Source organism: Enhydra lutris, unplaced genomic scaffold (genome assembly GCF_002288905.1).
Source record: "Enhydra lutris kenyoni isolate GAN:26980312 unplaced genomic scaffold, ASM228890v2 scaffoldscaffold15, whole genome shotgun sequence".
NCBI lineage: Eukaryota > Metazoa > Chordata > Mammalia > Carnivora > Mustelidae > Enhydra > Enhydra lutris.
The window spans coordinates 62,907,063-62,926,578 of record NW_019154099.1 but is presented as its reverse complement, the minus strand read 5'-3'; the positions used below and the strand labels follow the sequence as shown (position 1 = coordinate 62,926,578).

At 62.0% G+C, this 19,516-nt stretch overlaps 1 protein-coding gene across 1 annotated transcript; it reads left to right on the top strand.

Annotated features, from left to right (window-relative positions):
- The first annotated feature begins 272 nt into the window (after positions 1-272).
- Positions 273-18,965, top strand: LOC111147084 (growth hormone regulated TBC protein 1). Its single transcript, XM_022502967.1, has 8 exons — positions 273-355; positions 590-741; positions 6,236-6,394; positions 9,127-9,251; positions 11,092-11,188; positions 16,485-16,657; positions 16,741-16,926; positions 18,876-18,965. Exons 1-8 carry the CDS (start codon positions 318-320, stop codon positions 18,963-18,965), a joined length of 1,020 nt encoding a protein of 339 aa, XP_022358675.1. The 5' UTR covers positions 273-317.
- Positions 18,966-19,516: the final 551 nt, after the last annotated feature.

The following is a 19,516-nucleotide window of genomic DNA, read 5'->3' as shown; positions in this document are numbered from 1 at the left end:
GGAGCCTTGATCCCGCCCCCAGCCTCCCACCCCGCACCCCTCCCTCCAGGCCTAACCCCTCCCACGCTCCCCGCTCCCGCAGCTCCGGACACCGCCCTCCGCCGGGGCCTCAGGAGCAGGTGCAGCCCCGCCCCCGCCCCGCCCTCGCCGCCCCGCCCCGCCCCCTGCTCATCCTTTGGGCCCCGCCCACCGCCCCGCCTCCCGCGCCCGCGGCCCGGCGGAAGGACACGCGCTCCGATCCCGGGAGGAGGCCTCGGCCCCCGGCGCCAACCCCGCGGTTCCTGCGCTCCTGGGCGCCCCCTCCCCGCCCTCCCGGCATGGAGTCCGCGGGGCGCGCCCAGGACCGGGTCCCCAGGTGGGTGCGTGAGGGCCGGACGCGCCTCGCCCAGCGTGGGGTGCGGGATGGGGATCTGGGGTTTGGGGTGCGGGGGTGGTGTGGGGGGCCGGGGTCCCCCCGCTGCACTCGTCCCCCGGCCCCACGCGCGCTGGCGGCCTCGTGCCCGCGGGGACCCTGGGCAGGGCCACGGGGCGCACGTGCGCGCGAAACTTTGTCTGGGGCTCACGGGTTCCTTTCCTCCTGGGGCCGCAGGGTGGACCCTTACGGGTTTGAGAGGCCTGAGGACTTCGATTACGCCGCTTATGAGGAGTTCGCTTCCGCCTACCTGGTCGTGCTCACCAGAAGAGCCATAAAATGGTCTAAACTTCTGAAGGGGAGGGGCCGTGTCCAGAGAAGTGGCACAGGTGAGTGGGGCCCGCGGGCTGCCCCGAGCGCTCCCCCGGGCGCAAGCCACGACCTCGCTAGAGCTTGCTCTGGGAAGGCGCAGGAGACCCGTCCCTCCCCCTGAGATGGGGACCCGGCCTTCCTTCCAAACCGGGCACCCGATCTGGGGTGGGGGGCTGGCTGGCGAGAAAACCGCTGTCCTGCTCTCCAGGGAGCGAGCGCGGTTCTCCCTTGGCCTGTACCCGCAGGGAAGCCTTCCCTCCCGCCTTCCCTGAGGGCGAAGCCCACCTCATTCCAGGCCTGCTGCTGCCACCTGTTCCCCCCAGGAATACCTGGCCTGAGCTTGCCTCTCTGGCCTTCTCCCCTCCTCCAGGCTTTGACCAGGATGCCGCCTCTGGGAGGCCCTCCCAAGCTCCTATCTGGGACGGCTGGTCCTTCCTGTTACACCACACAGCCCCACAGGCCTTCCCTCTCTGGCCGTGTGGCTGGGGCCTGTCGCTTCCGTGTGTCCCTGCGGGAGTCAGGCCCACACCTGTGGCGGGGGACGGTCTCTGTAATAGCTTCAGAATTTGTTGAAGGAATGAAGGAAGAAGTGTTTGTCTGCCGGGTTCCCCAGGCTGCCGAGAAGGGACGGGTGGGACCTGCCGGCCGGAGCCGAGGGCATTGGTAGGTGTGTGCTTCCAGGAGTTAAGATAAGGGACCTTCTGAAATAGGACTTTAGGACGAAGAAGGGATGAGGACGGAGGGCAGCTGCTGGGCCAGAGCCGTGTGACCAGAACCGGGATGGAATGCCGGCGTGCTGGACTTGGAACCAGGGTTGTCACATGACCAGGCCTAGAGAGGCCACCTGTAAAAGGGTTTTTAAGCAAGGGGGTGACAAGAACCATTTTTGCTTGTAAAGGGGTTAGTGAATAGGGCCCAGAGTGGTCCCGGTGCATGGGGCAGGTGAACAGGAGGGTTGGTGGAGGCACTTTGATCTTCCGGGGGGGTGGGTGGCGGTCGTGGGGGAGGGAGGCTCTTGCTCGACAAGGGGCCCCACCACCAACATGCTTCCCCTGCTGGGCCCCCTCCTGGCTGTCGCCGATGGGGGAGGGTTTGGTAAGCACTGAGGTAAGCTGGCCTCATTCCCGGAGGGCTGGCGGGGGGCGGGTGCCGGGGGGGCTTGAGCTGGTCCCTGTGGCCCTGTGGATCCTGGAGGCCCGTGCACTGTGTGCCTCCTCCAGGGGCCAGAACGGCCATCCCCTACTGTCCCCTGTGTTACTATGTTTCCAGAGCGTATCTGCTTTTGTTTCCTTCTTTATTCTTGAAAGTTGACTGGTTTTTTGTCCTTAAAAAATGTACAAGTGTATGAAGTAAACACAGGGGCGCCCGGGTGGCTCATGGGTTAAAGCCTCTGCCTTCAGCTCAGGTCATGATCCTGGGGTCCTGGGATCGAGCCCTGCATCGGGCTCTCTGCTCAGTGGGGAGCCTGCTTCCTCCTCTCTCTCTCTCTGCCTGCCTCTCCCCCTACTTGTGCTCTCTCTCTTAAAAAAAAAAACAAAACAAAAAAACTGCAGTGGAAGGTGTAAAGTGACCCCGAGCTCCTCTCCAGGCCCAGACCCTTGCGTGAGGCGGAGGCGATGGTCAGGACCGCTCTGTGTCTCCGCGGGAGCACGGTGCACGCACACACGCGTGCAAACACCACGTGTGCCGACAGCCGCACAGCCCGTTGGCCTTCATGCAGGAGAAGGCCTCCCGGCCGCCACGGCTGGCTCCGCAGGGCTGACAGCGGCTGGGGACCGCGCCCTCACTGTCAGGGTGTGTGCGGAAGCCTGTGTTTTCACGTGAAGCGCAAATGCGCCTTCGTCTCCTGACCTTTGGTTTTATCGTTTGGTTCTAGCGAGTCGCATCCTTCCCTTTGAATGAGGTGGGCCTGCTGACGGTCTGCGTGGCCTCCCGAAGCCACGCGCCACGCTCTGTGTCCCGTGTCTGTTTTCCAGCATCTGTTCTCTCCAGCTGGAGCAGGAGTGAGAGCAGCTGGGTGCAGAACCTTCCAGATGCCTGTCCTTCTCTCGTGGTTCAAAGGTCTTGTCTCGTCTTTGCTGCTGCCCTCTTTCAGCACTGGAACCTGTCGGCTTTAAGGATGGAAGTTGGTTTTATTGAAATACTTGATTTTTGCTTTACTGTTTCTTTGGCTCAGTGACGTTGGTGTGTGATTGTGCTGACGAGTGTGAGCAGCGCCGCAGGTCTGGACGCAGGAATGTCGGGTTCCTGATGCGCCTGCCGCCTGGGCCCTGGCCGGCGGTGCCCGCGGCCTGCCGTCTTCAGGAAGCGGGGCACGGGCCGGTGCGAGGCGTGTGGGCCACCCAGTTCCATCACGCTGGGTGTCGAGGCTGGTGCTTGGTGTGCGGGTGGGAGCTGTTGGGCAGGAACAGGGGTGCGTGAGTCCTTCCAACCGTGAGACTCCAGTTCTCCCGCCAGCTCCAGGCTGATGGCAGCGTCATCGGGCATGTGGTGTCCCGGGGAGGCGGCGACGTGCGGGGACCAGCGGGTGCCCGTTCACAGCCCGGGAGCTGTTCAGAGCCCCCCTGGCTTCCGCTGCATACCCCACTTTGGTACCGTCCTGGGACCGAGTTTTGTGTCGCCATCCTGCTGTGGGGTTTCGTTCTGGACGACTTTCATCTGAACGCCAATCTTCGGGTCACCAGTAACACGGTGGCCTCTGGATCCTGGTGTCAGGACACCACGTGGCGTCAGCCACGTCTGCAGAGGGCAGCCGGGACTTCCGGCTTGACTGCACTTTCGTGGATGTGACGGACGCGATGAAGGTCTGCTTTGTCCTCTGTTTTCGTTCCGTGTGGAGCAGATATCCGCTGGGGACCGAGAGACCGCTTCTTCCCCCTCTGCCCTGGAACGCGCAGCTGGGCAAGCTCAGCCCGGCCTGAAGCGTCCTTTGCTCCTGCTCCGGCCCACGTCCCTGGGCCCAAGCGCCAGGCATTCTTCTGCTTCCCATCTCCTTCCTCGTGGCTTAGAGAATCAGCACCATCTAAGTTAGACTAAATTGCAAAAACAGACTTTCAAAGGCAAATACCAAAGAACACGGGGATTTGCTGCACCTTCTTTAGAGAGGCACTGTCCGCACTCCCCGAGGTCAGGGATGGGTGAGCCCCTCCAGGGAAGGTCAGGCTCTGGGCGCAGGGAAACTAGTTTCATTTTCTGCTGAAGAAATGGTGTGACTCCAGAGAACAAGCAGCAAAAGTAGCAGAAACCTTTGTCCTTGGAAACTGTTGCAACAGCTCTGACCCTTGACGTCCTGGCCCGGTGGGGCTGGCAGGTCCCTCCAGAGCCCAGTGTCTCACTCCAGGAAGGGGTTCAAGCATTTTTCTCTTGCTTTTCTTCTATTTTAAAAAAGTTTTAATTTGCAGGGAGAGTCACTCTTAACCTGTTCACACTTCTGTGAGTTTAGACAAACGCACAGAGCCCTGTGTCCCTCCCAGCAAGACTGAGAACAGTCCCCACCTGCTGCCCATCCCTCTGGGGCCTCCGAGGCTGGCTCCTGCCTCGAGCTGCTTTGGCGCTGCGTCCCCAGTGTTGGGTCTGCTGGCGGTGGTTTGGGTATCGCAGAGGAACATTCTGGGTCCGGTGACTATGGGCTGTGCCTGAGTGCGGCGGGCAGGCGATGCGGGAGAGGCGACCAGCTAGCATTGTGAACCGCGGAGCAGGGCTGCTGGTGACGGTGTGGACTGTGCGGGAAGCCGCAGCCTTCCCTCTGTGGCCACCAGCCCAGCCTCCCCCCGCCTTCTCGAGCCGTGCCTGTCACCTGCCGCCTTGTGCGAAAGGCTTTCCGGCCTGCAGGACATCACTTCGCAACTTGGTCAGAAAGCTTGTGCGGGGCCGGTTCTGGGTTTCGTGTCCTCCGTTCCCTTCCGTGTCTGTGTTTCCACCAGCCCCACACGGTCGGTGCTACCTTGAACTCGGGCAGGGACTCTGGCTTCCCCTCGAGGGGACGTTCCCTTGTCTGTCCCCGGGACTTTGGGCACCAGGTCACAGCGACGCATCGGGTGAAAGTTCCAGTGGTGTGTCGTTGTCCTGTGCGTCTTTCCCTTTTGGGGCCCCCCGGTGTGGGGGCAGCCAGGTGAGGGCAGCTCCTTCGGTAGAAGGTGCCAGGCATGGTGGGGGGATGCCCGCCGGAGCCCCTTGTGCGCTCATGGCCCGCGCATCCGCTGTCCTGGTCCTGCGCCGGAAGAGGACACCGGCTCAGAGACTGCTGCCTTGGGGGCGGAGGGGGCTTCTGGTGGCCTTGGGCTTTCCCTGAGCAGCGTCCCTCTGTCCCCGGCCGTGGTCGCACTCAGCCAGGAGGCGCCGCGGGCCCTCCTCTGGGAGCCCATGCCGGGCGCTTGCGGTCGTGGGACCCTGTGGGACTGAGCCTCCGTTCCTCCTGCAATGCTTCCCGGGGCGCACGGCGGGCGCCCCCGGTGTTGTTCTTCCCACAGTGGACGGTGGAGCTTCTTTCATTATAGGACCTTTTATTTTTTCTTAAAGTCTTTTTAAAAATTTTTATATATTTTCAAGTGCGTTTCTTTTTTAAGAATACTTAAGTTGCTTACAACACACGATGAGAGGAAAACAACAGTGCTTTGAGTGTTTCCTTTGAAAATGGACTGTTTTGAGGGTTAAATTAAGATCATTAAAAGCGTAACGTGGTGCCCCCAGTCACTGTAATTCATTTGACTGTTAGCGTCACAAATCTTTCCCACCTACCTGGGAAATGAGTGATTCATTCAGGTAGCTCCCGGCTTTCGGCTTCTTTTCCTGTGTTTCTCTGGCTATTAGGAAATAAGTGATTACTTTTTCACATACTTACCAGCAAAAATATTCCTCCCAAACCAGTTTTGCACTTACACAGAGTTGTGCACTTACACAGAGCAGGTGTAGGACAGGAGGACGGTGACCGCTGCCGCTGAAACCCCCAACCCAGCGGGGCCATGCAGACCCCAGCCCCAAAACCTGCTGGGCCTCCCCCCTTGCTCTGGCTCATGCTCGTGCTTTCCCGAGCCACCATTTGACCTCGGTCCCGTTTCCCAGTCACCCCAGGGCTGGACCATGTCCCTCAGCTGCCGTCCCCGCGCACAGCCTCTCTCTGACCCTTGATGCTCTGCTTCCTGCTCTCCGATCAGCAAGGGCCTCTCCTGGCCTCTGTCCCTTCACTCAGCGTGGCCTCTGTCCCTCCGGTTTTCCAGGTGTCCCCTCCCGTGTGTGGATCCGGGCCTGCATGGCCCTGACCTGGAGCTTGGGGCCTGGCCTGCGGCGTCTGGCACTGTCCGTGCTGGTGAGGGGGAGCCCCGGGAGCTGCCTGCATCCCCTCCCTGCCTGTTACAGCGTGGGACAGCCAGTGGGGTCTGTGCCACCTGTGTGTCCCCGTCTTCTGTTGCACGCGCGGAGAAGTGAGCACTCTTGGCTGAATGGCCTCTGCGTGGTTTCGGAGCCCAGGCAGCACGCACCTGTCCCCGATGCAGCCCCCTCTCTCCGTTTCAGTGAAGCGCTATATCCGGAAAGGCATCCCCCTCGAGCACCGGGCCCGTGTCTGGATGGGGGTGAGTGGAGCCCAGGCCCAGATGGACCAGAACCCCGGCTATTACCAGCGCCTGCTCCAGGGCGAGCACAACGACAGGCTGGAGGAGGCCATCAGGACAGGTGAGCCGCCCAGGCGGGGGTGTGGGGTGGGCAGCCGCCCAGGACAGTCACGTTCCAGAGGAAACACACATTGTTCAAGAGGCACCTGCTGCTTTGAAGTGGAAATTTTATTTTTCTGAAGGAAAACCAAAGCTTAAGCATTCCCAGGGGAGAACAGTGGTTCCCTTGCTTCTGCAAACCGCGGCATGCCCAGCCAGCAGGTAGGGACCGGGGCGAGGGCAGGACCAGGTTTCTTCCGTGGGGAGCTAGAAGTGGGGGGGCGCGGCTGCTGAGCCAGCAGTCAGGACTGGGCGGTAATCGGTAATCGCTTGAGGGATTTGTGCTGATGGCAGTGCCCTTGGGCTTAGACGCAGTGCTGATGCACACCGTGGTGGCCCGCCCCTGTGTCATACTCGCGTCATCGTCTGGGAGTTGATGGGTCCCCAGATTTTCTCAGTGGTACACCAGTTCATACATGTGCAGAGTGCCCCGACGATCTAAACTGAATAATTAGATTTTGAGGGTGTGTCTTTGCCTTTCTGACTTTGTTTTTGAGAGATACAAACTTAAACACCAAATCTTTCTGATTTTTATTTAACTTTTATTTATTTCAGAGAGAGTGTGCACACATGAGTGAGGGTGCAGGGTGGGCCGGGGGGAGCAGGCTCCCCGCCAAGCAGGAGCCCGACGTGGGGCTCGATCCCAGGACTCTGAGACCGTGACCTGAGCCGAAGGCACAGGCTTCACCGACTGAGCGGCCCAGGGGCCCCACAAAATAATTTTTTGAAACACAGTTACTTGAATTTGCCGAGAGGTGGGGCTCCTGGTGGAGTAAGGTTGGGCTGTGTGCCCAACCCAAGGAAGGGGGTCCCTCAGCCCTCAAGGCAGCCCCCACACCAGAGCCTGGGGCAGGAGGGGCCGCCGGGATGCCTCACGTTGGGGGAGGCCTGGGGTCCACAGGAGGGCACGCGTGTCAAATACAACAGAATGCTGCTGCTGTCGGTTAGAAAAGTGAATTTAAAGGCTCTGTTTAGTGCCGGCATTTTCGGATAAAAATTTTTTTCCGGGGGCGCCTGGGTGGCTCGGTGGGTTGGGCCGCTGCCTTCGGCTCGGGTCATGGTCTCGGAGTCCTGGGATCGAACCCCGCATCGGGCTCTCTGCTCTCTAGGGGAGCCTGCTTCCTCCTCTCTCTCTCTGCCTGCCTCTCTGCCTGCTTGTGATCTCTCTGTCAACTAAATAAACAAAATCTTTAAAAAAAAAAAAAAATTTTTTTTTCCGCAAAGTGTACGTAACAGAATTTACGTCCCATCTTCCCAAACTGAAACTCCGTCCCCATTAACCGGCAATGACTTCGCTGCCCCTGCCCGGCCCGGCCTCCTCCTTTCTGTCCCAGCTGAGGGACACAGGCAGAACCTGCACTGCTGGGTCTGGCTCGCTAGGCTCAGCCGGGGCCTCGAGGTCGCCCGTGTTGCCGCACGTGTCAGGGTGTCCTTCCTTCTCAGGGCTAAGTACCGTTGTCGGGACAGAGCCCGTTCCGGGCCGGGTGACGGGCGCTCTGGTCGCCGCCTGCTCACGCGAGTCTGCTGTCAGGCACCGGAGTCCGAGGACACCTGCTTCCCGTGCTTCGGATGGCCCGGAGGTGGGACTGCGGGGTCCCGTGGTCGTTCGGAGGGACCAGGCGGAGTCCCGTCGCGGGGCAGAGGCTGAAGCATCCACGCCGTGTGCGAGCACAGCCGGACCGCCCCTTCCACACCTCCTCCCAGGATGGGAAGAGAAAGGTTTCAAAATGAGGAAAAGCTCCCAGTGGAGAACAGTGTCGAGGAACCAGCACAGCTGGTCACTCCAGAGTCTGGATTAGTGAAAGACCCCGGTTCCGTCCTGGGGGATGCTCGCTCCGGAACGTTCAGAATTCTGGAGCAGAAGCTTCTCTGGAAACAAACATGCGATGGGGAGCACCGTGCTTCGGGGCGCTGGGCTCGTGGTGCGCTCAGGGCTGGGCTCTGACGAGCAGGTGTCCCGCTCGGTCTCCGCGGGCAGGGACAGCGGCCCTGTCCGTCTGTGGTGGGGACAGCGGCACAAGCCAAGGCGGGCTCCGGGTGCCTTCGATGGCGCAGCGGGGGGCCGAGGGTCCGGCGTGTCCCCATCCGCTCCGGTGATGCAGCCAGCGTGGCGGCCAGTGCACCGTCATCCCACGTGGGAGAAAGACACGAACCCGCTCCCTCCCAGCCGTGTCAGGGCTGACACCCAGGAGCAGGGTCGGGTCTGCACGGGCTGTCCGGTGCGGGGCAGAAGGCCGGCCGGGGCGTGCCAAGGGCGGAGAGAGGCCGGCCGGGGTATGCGAGGGGTCTGTCCTCTGTGTTCACTCACGTCCTTTAGCTCTGACAGGGCTGCTCAGTGGGCTTCTGTGTTCAGGATTGGGAGGATTTTCCAGTGCTGTGAGCGGAACTCACCTGGCACCTGGGGTCCTGGAGTTGAGTGCCTCCCGGCTGGGGGGGATGTTGGGGGCGGCGGGACCAGCGCCCTCGGGGAGAATGTGCTGTTGGGGCCGCCTGGGCTGTGGGGCTGCGGCTGGACAGGGAAGGTGACCCCACCGGTACCTTCATCTTCTGTCCTGACTCTGTGAAGGGCGACCAGGGTCTCCAGACGGGGTTTTAGACCTTGTCGGGGGTAGACGCAGCGACTGCTTTGTCCATCACGGGCCAGTGTTCTGTCTCTGCCCTCTGGATGATTCCGTGTCGTGAATTTCCCTGCAGATATGAACAGGACCTTCCCGGACAACATAAAGTTCCGGAAGAGCGCAGACCCCTGCTTACAGAAGACCCTGTACAACGTGCTGCTGGCCTATGGGCGCCACAACCAAGGTGTGGGCTATTGCCAGGTAAGCGCCAGGAAACACGTGCCAGCGGGGAAGGTGAGCGCGAGCAGTGCCCCAGTCCGCGGCAGGGACATTCTCCTGGGCAGGCTAAGTGCCCAGTCCTGCTCCTGAGCTCCCAGCTGCAGAGACCCAGGCGCAGGGCTGTGCCGTTGGAATCAGTACCGCACCTGTTCGGGATTTCTTTTGGTGCCAACCGTAGGCAGTGGTGAGGCTGGGGAGCAGACGGGAAGTCCCTTACGTGAGCGGACCTCCTGGCCTCAGTGTAGGGAGTGCGTGTGCACATGCCTATGGGTGTGTGTGCACACGCTCGCGTCTGCACGTTTGCATGTGTGTGCGTGTATGTGCGCGCGCGTGCACACGACGTGGTGGGAGTCCCTTCCACATCGCTTCGGGCACCCGCTCTCCCCGGTCTTCCCCGCAGCTGCAGGTAACGGCCTCATTACCTGTCGACGGCTGTCACGTCGTGCGGGTGTGCGGCAGGAAGCAGCAGGCCACGTGTGGACCGATCCTTCCTCCCAGACGTCACTCTGCCCGGGGGGTGGGGAGGGAAAGAGAGAAGGGCCCAAGGGTCTGTGGGGGGACACGTGGGCCTTCCCGCATGGGCCTGTGCTGCTGGGGCGTGTGAGCGGTCCGTCGTCAGCCCGGCACATGGTGCCCGTGGCCTCCAGGCTTGGAGGGGTGGTGCGGCTTCCTGCTCCCCGAGCTCCGGCCTCCGCAGCGTCCTGGTCATGCCGGAATTCTCAGGTGGGAAGTCTGCAGCGTCCTGGTCATGCCGGAATTCCCGGGTGGGAAGTCTGCATCGGGCGGTTGGATCGCGGACAGCCGTGGGCGAGGCTCGGGTGGGGGCGGGGTGGGGCCTTTCGCAGAAGCCGGTGGCAGAGGTGGGCGCGGTTCGGAGCCTCTGGCCCTTGCTGTAGGCAATGCCACTGGGGAGGAGGCCTGGCTGGGCTCCTCTCACCATCGTCACTTAGGGTCCTGGACGAGGACCGGCCTGGAGGGGCTGTGGAGAACTCGCGGTCGGGAAACCACCTGTCCACAGTCTGGCCTCTGCTCTTGTGGTTTTTAGAAACGGCTCCAGACTCTGAGCTGCTCGGGGCTGTGAGCGTGGGTGAGGCCAGAGCTCGTGGGTCACCGGGTTTGGGGTGTGTGGGAAGCCGTCCGAGCGGGTGGCGGGCGGGGTCCCTCGGAGGCCTGCAGAGGGCTGCTCCCGGTCCCTGGCCCCTGGTGGTCCCTGACGTGGGCCTCCCACGTCATGTGGCCTCTCCCTGTGTGGGGTGTGTGGGTCCACACTCCTCTTGCTGGCTGTGAGAAGTTGGAGAAGCTAACTGGTCCCCCGTGACTGGAGGGGAACATGCGTTTTTGAGAACATGGAGACACGGTGGAGGGGGTCGCGGAGGGCGGGTCTGAAAGGCTGTCGCGCCGACGCCATCCTGCGGTGGGCCAGCCCCGGCCTGCAGCTTGTGGGCCCCGTGACGTCCCCCTCCCTGCCACAGAATGTGTCCGCACCACGTGTCAGGCATGTTCCTCATGGTTTGGGGGAGACTTGGTTCCGGGTCTGGTTTCCTGTCTGATGCAGCCACGTGTCTGACCGTCGTAGGATCTGGTTGTGAGCCGGTGTCGTCCCGAGGTGGAAGGCAGGCAGAGAGACCGCAGGCTTCCAGGCCAAGCCCCCAGGAGCTCCCTCATACTGAGCAGTGTTTCTGCCTCTTGTGCCCAGTGTGTCACCAGAAGGCCACCCCAGGGTGGCGCAGGTTTCAGGGGCGAGTGAGGGACACGCAGCTCGTGGTGAGCAGCTGAAGGTCCCGGAGCCTCAAGGGGCTCAGATGTCCTCTTCTCCCTTCAGGGCATGAATTTCATAGCTGGATACCTGATCCTCGTCACCAAGAGTGAGGAAGAGTCCTTCTGGCTGTTGGATGCTCTCGTGGGAAGGATACTGCCGGGTACGTGGACTGCTTCCGCCATGGGCCCTCCCCGACCCAGGCCCGCTGCCCTCACGGCGGCCGCGCTGGCTCGGAGGGTCCGTCCGGGAGCGGGATGGGCTTATGGGGAAAATGAGCACCGGAGGGTCTTTGTGCCGCTTCTGCACGCTGCGTCTCGGAGCTGGAATCCTCAGTGTTGGGGGCCTGGCCCCGGTTCCCCACCTGAACCATCGTGGGGAGCGTCATGGACCCCCGTGCAGGTGCCGCGGCCTGCGGGGGAGGCCGCCTGGCCCTGTGCAGACTTGGTCCCAGGGTAGAGACCCGTCCTCAAGAGCCTGCAGCACTGCTGCTGTTACGGAGGTGGAAATCGTTCTTTTCACGCGTTCTACTTTTCTCTTTATTAACTAATTTTAACTATTTTAATTGTAGGTGAATCATCCGTTTACTCGTTAATAAACACCACTGGTTTTGGCTGTGCACGGTGTAGATGGAGCTCGCTCTGGGGAGAGACGTGGCGAGAGCTGTGGCGGGTCGGGGAGGACCTGTGCCCTCTGCGGCTGTGACGGGGGTGGGGACCGCGCACAACCTCCCGCGGGGCCAGGCTGTGGACTGGCGTCCCCCCGCAGTGTGGGCCATCCGTGTGGCGGTGGGCACTGTGGCTTCTGCCCCGTGGCACACAGCACGTATTGGCGTCAGGACAGCCGTGCCACACAGCCTGATGAGCGAATCCATTTTACAGATGAGGACACTTGAGGCCTCCACCCCATGATTGTTAGACCTTGGCCCGTGTCTCACGAAAGCGTGAACCAGAGTGGCTTCGGGACAGGAAGGAAGCCTCCCGATGGGGCCTCCTCTTGCTCCTGTGCCGCCATCCACGAGGGTACCAGCACCCGTGCCGGTGACCTGCCGTGATGGGTCACCTTTGAGGAAGGCACGAGCCCTGGATGTCCTGGCTTCATCGTGGGGGCCTGCGCTGTGGGGGCAGGAACAGCGAGGAAGCTGGGGCAGGATGCCTGATGCTGTGGTGACAGAGACTGAACTGTGAGGCATGTTTGCGTCCTGGACCGGGACGTCTGCACGGGTTTGTCGAGAACCCGCCGCGTCCCAGCGTTGCTCTGGGGGCCTGGACTCGTCTGGGAAGGGAGCGTGAACGGCCTGCCCTGGCTCAGTGCGTCCCAGGAAAGCAGAGCCGGTGTCAGGAGGTGACAAGCACCAACTTGGAGAACAAGAGGGGCTCCCGGCTGACCCTCTGTCAGCCCGTGAGGTCATTTCCTACTATCACAAGGTGCCGTTGAACCAAACCGCAGTATGCACAGGTCTTGATTCAAAACCAAAATATCCAAATAGAATGGCCAGGATGGAAGGGGACAGGAGGCGTGGCGCATGGGCCAAACAAGCGGGACGGCTCCAACGCCAGCATCCCGCGAGGAGTTGAGGTGGCAGCCAGGATAGACTAGAACCTCGGCCCGTGCCGCGCGGTCCCCTCCTCCCTGCAGGCAGGTGCCCGTGCCGCGCGGGCTCCTGGGGCTCGTGTGCACACGCGCTCACACACAGACCACACAGCGAGGACCGGCAACATGGAACAGGAGCCGTCGGAAAGATAAGCAGACATGAAAGCTGTTTTTTTTGAAAAACCAATAGAACAGGCAGGACTGGCCCAGAAAAAGTGGGCGAGGTGGGGTGCCTGGGTGGCTCAGTGGGTTAAAGCCTCTGCCTTCGGCTCAGGTCATGATCTTAGGGTCCTGGGATGGAGCCCCGCGTCGGGCTCTCTGCTCGGCCTGCCCCCCCCCCCCCCCCCCCCCCCCGCCTCTCTGCCGGCTTGTGATCTCTGTCAGTCAAATAAATAAATGAAATCTTAAAAAAAAAAAAAAAGTGGGCGAGGTATTTAGAAATGAAGAGAGTGCTGGAGTTTGGGATTAAGAACTCCAAGCGAGTATGAATAAAACGAAGAGGCCGGATGGAGAACTGCAGAAACATACCTCACAAAGCTGACGGAGGGAGCCGAGACGTCTGGGAGGACCCGCGGGCAGACACGCACAGTCGCATCAGACCTCAGAGGAACTGATCATTTCTTCATCGGTTTTGCAGAAAATAGAGGAAGAAACGCCCGTCTGCTCCCGACACGGGGCCCGCAGCACCTCTCCCCATGCCGGCCGACCTCGTGTGTGCACACAGCCACACTGGCAGAGCGGCAGCCGCCGGGATCCTGACGGGCTACGGGGTCTCTCGGGATGCAGGAAGGCCTGAGAAGCTCGAGGGCAGCGTGAAGCCCCCCAGGCTGGAAGGAGCCCCGGGCACGCGTCCAGATGCTGTGATTGTGGAACGCTGTGGGGTCCGGTCAGTGGTGGACAGCACGGTGCTGAGGCAGAAACGGGTCTGCCCACGCGCAGGCCTGCGGGAGCCAGCTCGGGAGACAGGTCAGTGGGGAAAGACCGTCAGCGGCTTCGTGTGCCAGCCGTCTGCCTGGAAGGAAACAAGGTTAGACCCTTGTTTCTATTCTGGGTGAACTCAGGACATATGTGGAAAAGCCAGACTTGGACCTGAGAACATAGACGTACAGTGGCTTCACGAGTGCAGAGCACAGACGACGTTCTTGCACGAAATTCTGCAGAAGATGTGATTGATAATCTCAGTTACTTGAAAATGAAGAACCGACTTTGACACGAGACACCGTAAGCAAAGCAAAGGGAGAAGCTGCAGTATGGGGGAAGGCGTCTGTGACCGTGAAACTGCGCGCGAAGACTTCCTACACTTCAGCAGCAGCAGCTCCGTAGAAATCGTCCGTTGGCAACAGAGGGGTCCGCGTGGCTGGCCGGGGTCTCTGGCGAGCACAGACTGGGCCCGACGCACACGGCAGAGCCTCAGCAGCCAGTGGCCACCGCCCTGGGCCAGTGGCACCCCAGTTTCAGAATTGGCGTAGGGTAGGAGTCATGTTCCGGGACGCCAGCGCAGGGTGTCTGTGCGCACTCAGCTGGGCCCTGCACGCCCAGACCTGGCCGCTCACACCAGCCACGGGGACACGGGCAGCCTCTTCTGGGTCATCACCACTGAAACCCAGACATCTAGCGGGAGGAGGAGGGGACAGGTGGAGGCCTCCTGGGCCTGCAGCTCCCAGGTGCTGACAGCGCTGTGACCTCGGAAGTGCGGGGAGAGCGCTGTCGCAGGGTGGTCTCCTGAGAAGCGGGTGGCAGCTGTTGCCCCTGCAGGCACAGGCAACAGGTGGTTCGTAGCCCAGCGCAAGCGAAGTGGCCCCGGGGAGGACCCAAGCAGCGCAATGGGGAGGCTCAGGGGTCCCGGGTCGCAGAGGGGCGGGCCTGCGTCTCGAGTCCCCAGGATGAACACACCCAGGACAGTCGTCCCTGCTGCACTTTGTGGGCTGTGCCCCCTGCCTGTGGGCCGTGCCCCCTGCCTGTGGGCCGGAGAGCACGGGTTTTGGAATTTGATTCTGCCTGCTCGGACCTGGCTTGGCCACTCGCTCCTCAGCTGTTGTCCCACGGCCCTTTCTTGTCTGGGCGCCCGCCCCCCACCACCCGGCTCAGCCCTCTGATGCGCCGACGTGGCCATGAGGCCGTTTGCAGAAGCATGCCGCCCCCGGGACAGCCTGACGCCGGGCCCGGTTGCGGGCCACGTAAGAGGCTCCTCTGTTCCGGGCTTCACTGAGCGCTCGGGCTTCACTGAGCGCTGGGTCTTCTGCTCAGACGGGCCAGAGGCACAGGGTCCGTCTGCCTTCGCATCCCAGTGCGATGCAGGGAGGAGGGAGGGTCTAGGCGCTCCTGCCCTGGTGACTGGCCTGGGCCCGTGGCCGTCTGGGCACGTGTTCAGCGGCTCTATTTTTGGAGGCTGCTGTAAGCCTCTCTGGGGCCGGGAACGAGGCCACCGTGCTCAGGAGCTGAGCAAACCCTCTTACCCGTCCAGGGCTTAACCCCGGCTCCCTCGGGATGTGCCGCAGAGAACTGGGTCGCCAGCAGGACACTTGAAGGGACAACAGAGACTGTTGTTGTCTCGCCGGGGTGGGGGGGCGGGGTGGCCGGGGTGGTGTTCAGTGTACGAGGAGCCAGATGCAGGAGGAGGACGGGGGCAGGGAGAACTGAGGATGCCTGGTGTTTTGCCACCGACTTGGCGTCTATGAAATCATTTCCAGGGTCCTTTATCACACGTGGCCTGGCTCGGTAGATCTGTAACGTGATGTGGCATCGTGTCCGTTTCGTAGGGACCCTGTTTTCACCGGGCCAGTTAATGAATGTCTCGTCCCTTCGCCACGGTGAACGGCCACGGCGTGCAGGGGCAGCCCGACCGGAAACTGGCACAGTGCCGCGTTTCCGTATTTTACTATGTAGGTGACTTCCTGAATTTCAGTAGTAAAACTAAACGTTAAAATATAACACGTCGCTTGATGAGCTAGAAAGGATGGGCGCACATCCCGAGAAGACGTGCAGTGGGAGGTGTGGTTCCGTCTCGCAGCCAAAGGTGCCCAGGCCCTGGGACGGCGGAAATCACCGGCACGTGTCATGTTTTCTGGGCTCCTGTGGCCACCGAGGAATGTCTCCAACATCAAGCCGTCGGTTTTCCTTGGGAATGAACAGGACAGACTGTAGACCTCACACTGTCTTTCTGTGGTCAGAGGGCTCCTTCTAGAATTCTGGGAAATGTACTGTCCTGGGCCCTCGACTGTGCAGACAGCATGTAGGCCTGCTTGTGAGGTGACAAGCCCGTCGGGCTCCACGTGTAGACATCTGTGGCCAGAGTCTTGTCCTCTGCGAGGCTGCCTGGACCCATGGCTGCCCTGGCTCCCGGGAAGGGCCTCCCTGTTGCACTGTCCCCAAGGGTGCGGTGGCCCCAGGCCTGCCCCTGTGCCCCATAGCCTCCTCTAGCTGGGCAGCGGGTGGGTGGGCCCCGGCGGCTGGGTCCGACTTCCCGTGTATGTTGGCTCCGGGGCCTGCTGTTTGCTGAGCACAGTGTCCTCGTGGTTTGCCCACGTGGTAGCAGGTGTCGGGGTCCCCTTCCTAAGGCTGGGTGCTAACCCACTGTGTGCACAGTGCACCTCTCTTACGTGCTCCCCTGGGGGCACACACAGACTTGCGTCCTCCGTGCGGTGGTCATGGGAACCACTGCTGTGAACACGCTGCGGGGAGACCCCACAGCCAGTGGACTCTCGCTGCCGCACGGCAGGGCCTCGCTGTCCAGAGGGGCTGCTCTGGGAGCCGCTCCAGGGCTCCTGGCGTCTTGCCGCGGAGGCCCCCTGGAACGCTCCGCCTCCCCTCCCAGTGGAGAGGCGGCCAGGGACGCAGTGCCTGGGTTTCATCTCTCCGTGCGGCAGATTACTACAGTCCTGCCATGCTGGGCCTGAAGACGGACCAGGAGGTCCTGGGAGAGCTGGTGAGGACCAGGCTACCAGCGGTGGCAGCCCTGATGGACGGGCACGGTGTCCTGTGGCCCCTGGTGGTGTCGCGCTGGTTCATCTGCCTGTTTGTGGACATCCTGCCCGTGGAGGTGAGCGCGGCATGTGCCTTGCTGGGACCGGGGCTGCCTGGGTCGCCCCCCCGCCCCGTGACACGCTGCATGCTTCTCTGCAGACTGTGCTCCGGATCTGGGACTGTTTGTTTAACGAAGGGTCCAAGATTATCTTCCGAGTGGCCCTGACCCTGCTCAAGCAGCATCAGGCCTTTATTTTGGAAGGGACCAGCGTGGTGGACATCTGCGAGAGGTTCAAGGCCATCACCAGGGGCAGTTTCGTGACCGAGTGCCACACCTTCATGCAGGTGAGTGTCTGGGCGGGCGGTAGTCTGGGGGAGAACCCTTCTGCCTGTCCCTGGCCCCTCTGGGCCTCTGCCTCTGCTGGCCCCTCAGACCTCGTAGACCCACCTCCTCCTGGAGCCCCATGACAATGGGTGCCACCCCTGCTGGTCTGCAAGCCCCGTGGTGGCTCCAGGGCGGCTGGGATCCCCATTGGGCCGGCCCAGGTTCCCCGGGTCAGAGCACAGTGCCTTCTGATCCGCTGTCCTCTTGGAGCCCTTCCCTTGCTGCTGGTGTCTCTGGTTCTGGATGGCTGTCCTTAGCCCCACTGGGGTCTGTCCTCCCCTGAAGGGCAGTGCCCTCAACAGGGTCCTGGACCCGGTACGGCCGTGTAGACCACTCACCTGCTGAGTGAGTGAAGCTGGAGCTCAAAGGACTGACAGGCCTTCCAGGAGGCCGCGGAGGGAGGCTGGGAAAGGCAAATTTTGGGTTTCCACTTTCCCACCCGAAAGGATCACCGGTGCAGGGGCGGGTGGCGGAGGGTGCTGGGAAGGCCAGGGGCCGGGGGGTTCTGCCCTCCGCCCAGGAGGGAGCAAGCCGCTAGCTCCACTTGGGCACTGGCTGCTGGCTGTCAGGTGGCCTTGTGCCAGCGGAGCGCCTAGAGTCGAGGATGCTGCCCCTGCACAGAGCCGGAGAGCAGCTGGGGTCTCTGCCCAAGGGCTCGGAGGATGGGGGCCCCTGCTCAGGCCAGCCCCGAGGACATGGGATGAGCTGCGTGTGGCTGCTGTGTTGGGGACCCTGGTCACCAGGGGCTGTAGCGTTTTCTGAATGGTGGGGTACAGACGGGGAGCAGGACGGCAGCTGACTCACTGCGAGGCTGGTCATGCAGGACCGGATGCCTGGTCCAGAAGGGATTCTCGGCCTTGCCAGCCCTTTGGCGCCAGCGTTGGGAGCGGCCGAGCGGCAGACGGCAGGGGCAGGCATCTGCGAACGAGTCCGATCCTGTGTCCAGGAGTTCATAGGAGCTGGAGGCTGCCCTGAATGGGGCACCGGGGGGTTTCTGTTTGAGATGGGGCTCTCCCTAACACAAGTGATGGCTGGGGGGCCTCTGGGCCCTTCCCAGGTGTGCAGCCATCACCCCTGCACCCACCCAGCAGCCCCCCGTGTGTGCGTGTGGGGTCGCCTCCGTGTGGGACTCTAGCCGAGGACACACACGCTCCGGGGCACGCGCACGGGTGTTCCCAGAGCTGCCCGAGGGCAGTGTGGACGAGCAGGAGGCCTGCTCCCCAGTGTGCCCGCGGGGACACGACACCGCCGCGCGGCCTCACAGAGTGCAGACACACCCCTTCGAGGGATGTCGTCAGGGACACGGCCCTGGGACAGGGAGTTGAACGTGCGTTTTTGCATTAAAGCACGTCAGCACGGTGACTGCAGCTCATGTGTCGGTCCGCACAGGGACATCTAGAATGTTCAGGAGAATAAAGTGGTGACCTCGCACGAGCTCAGGGCAGCCATCCTGGTGTGGAAACAGCTCCACGCCGATGTCCCGGCGCCCGGCAGAGGACGCGCCTGACCCCTTCGGGAACGTGGCCAGTTAGAACGCAAACACTCCACCCGGGCTTAGGGCCGGCTGAACACGCACCTGTGGGAGAACTTCTGAAATTTCTTTAAAAAAACCTTTTTAATGCTAGCCTTGCGTGTGGCCTAGTTTGTAACTGAATTTCTCAGCCATAACCGCGGAAGTAATTACGGAGCGTAAAGGGTGTGACGGCCTGGCCCTCTGCTCCCCACGGGCTCGGCCAGGCAGCCTCGGAGCCGCCCCGGGCCCTCGGGGTTCAAGGGTCTGCACGGGCGCCCCTCCCCCGCACAGCGCAACAGCAGGGCTGAGGCCCCCGGCCGCTGCTGGCAAGCCCTCACCTGGGTGGGTGGGGACGTGCTGAGCTGGTTTCTTAAATGGATTCTGTTTCTGTTCCAGAAGGTATTCTCCGAGCCTGGGAGCCTGTCCATGGCCACGATCAGCAGGCTGCGTGCGAGCTGCCGGGCCAGGCTGCTGGCACAGGGCTGACCGGGACCCTGCCCGCGGCCACCGCGAGGCCTCGTTTCCAGGGCCCACCGGCTTTTGCTGCTTCCCCTTTTTAGTGCTGTGAATACTCGGTCTCTACACTGGTGACTCTTTAAAAAGAACGATTTGGCATAACGTCCTTCTCTAACTCAGTTATGGCCCAGAAAGTCCTAAATTTCTAAAACTCTATTTGTACTTGAGACGTTCATCCATGAAACGCGAGACGTACGTATTTGTAATAAACTGTGGCAACACTGTGAGTGTGCGGTTCTCTGTCCACTCGTCGGCTGGCTGAACGCGGAAACAGGCCGCAGACTGTCGGCGGCGTGGCTAGCGCCCCCGAGTCCTCTGTCCCCTCCCAGGGCACGTCTAGCGGTCCCCGAGGTCTGTGCACGTGGCATGTGACCGCTTTAGATGGGCATTGCTCAAAACGGCTTCCGGAATTACCACGTCCCGCGAAGAAAGCAGACGAAGGAGGTGAGCCTTGGGGACGGCAGACGGCCGCCTTGGGCCCGTGAGTGCCAGCCGCAGCTGCGGTCACCCCGGGTCCCTAG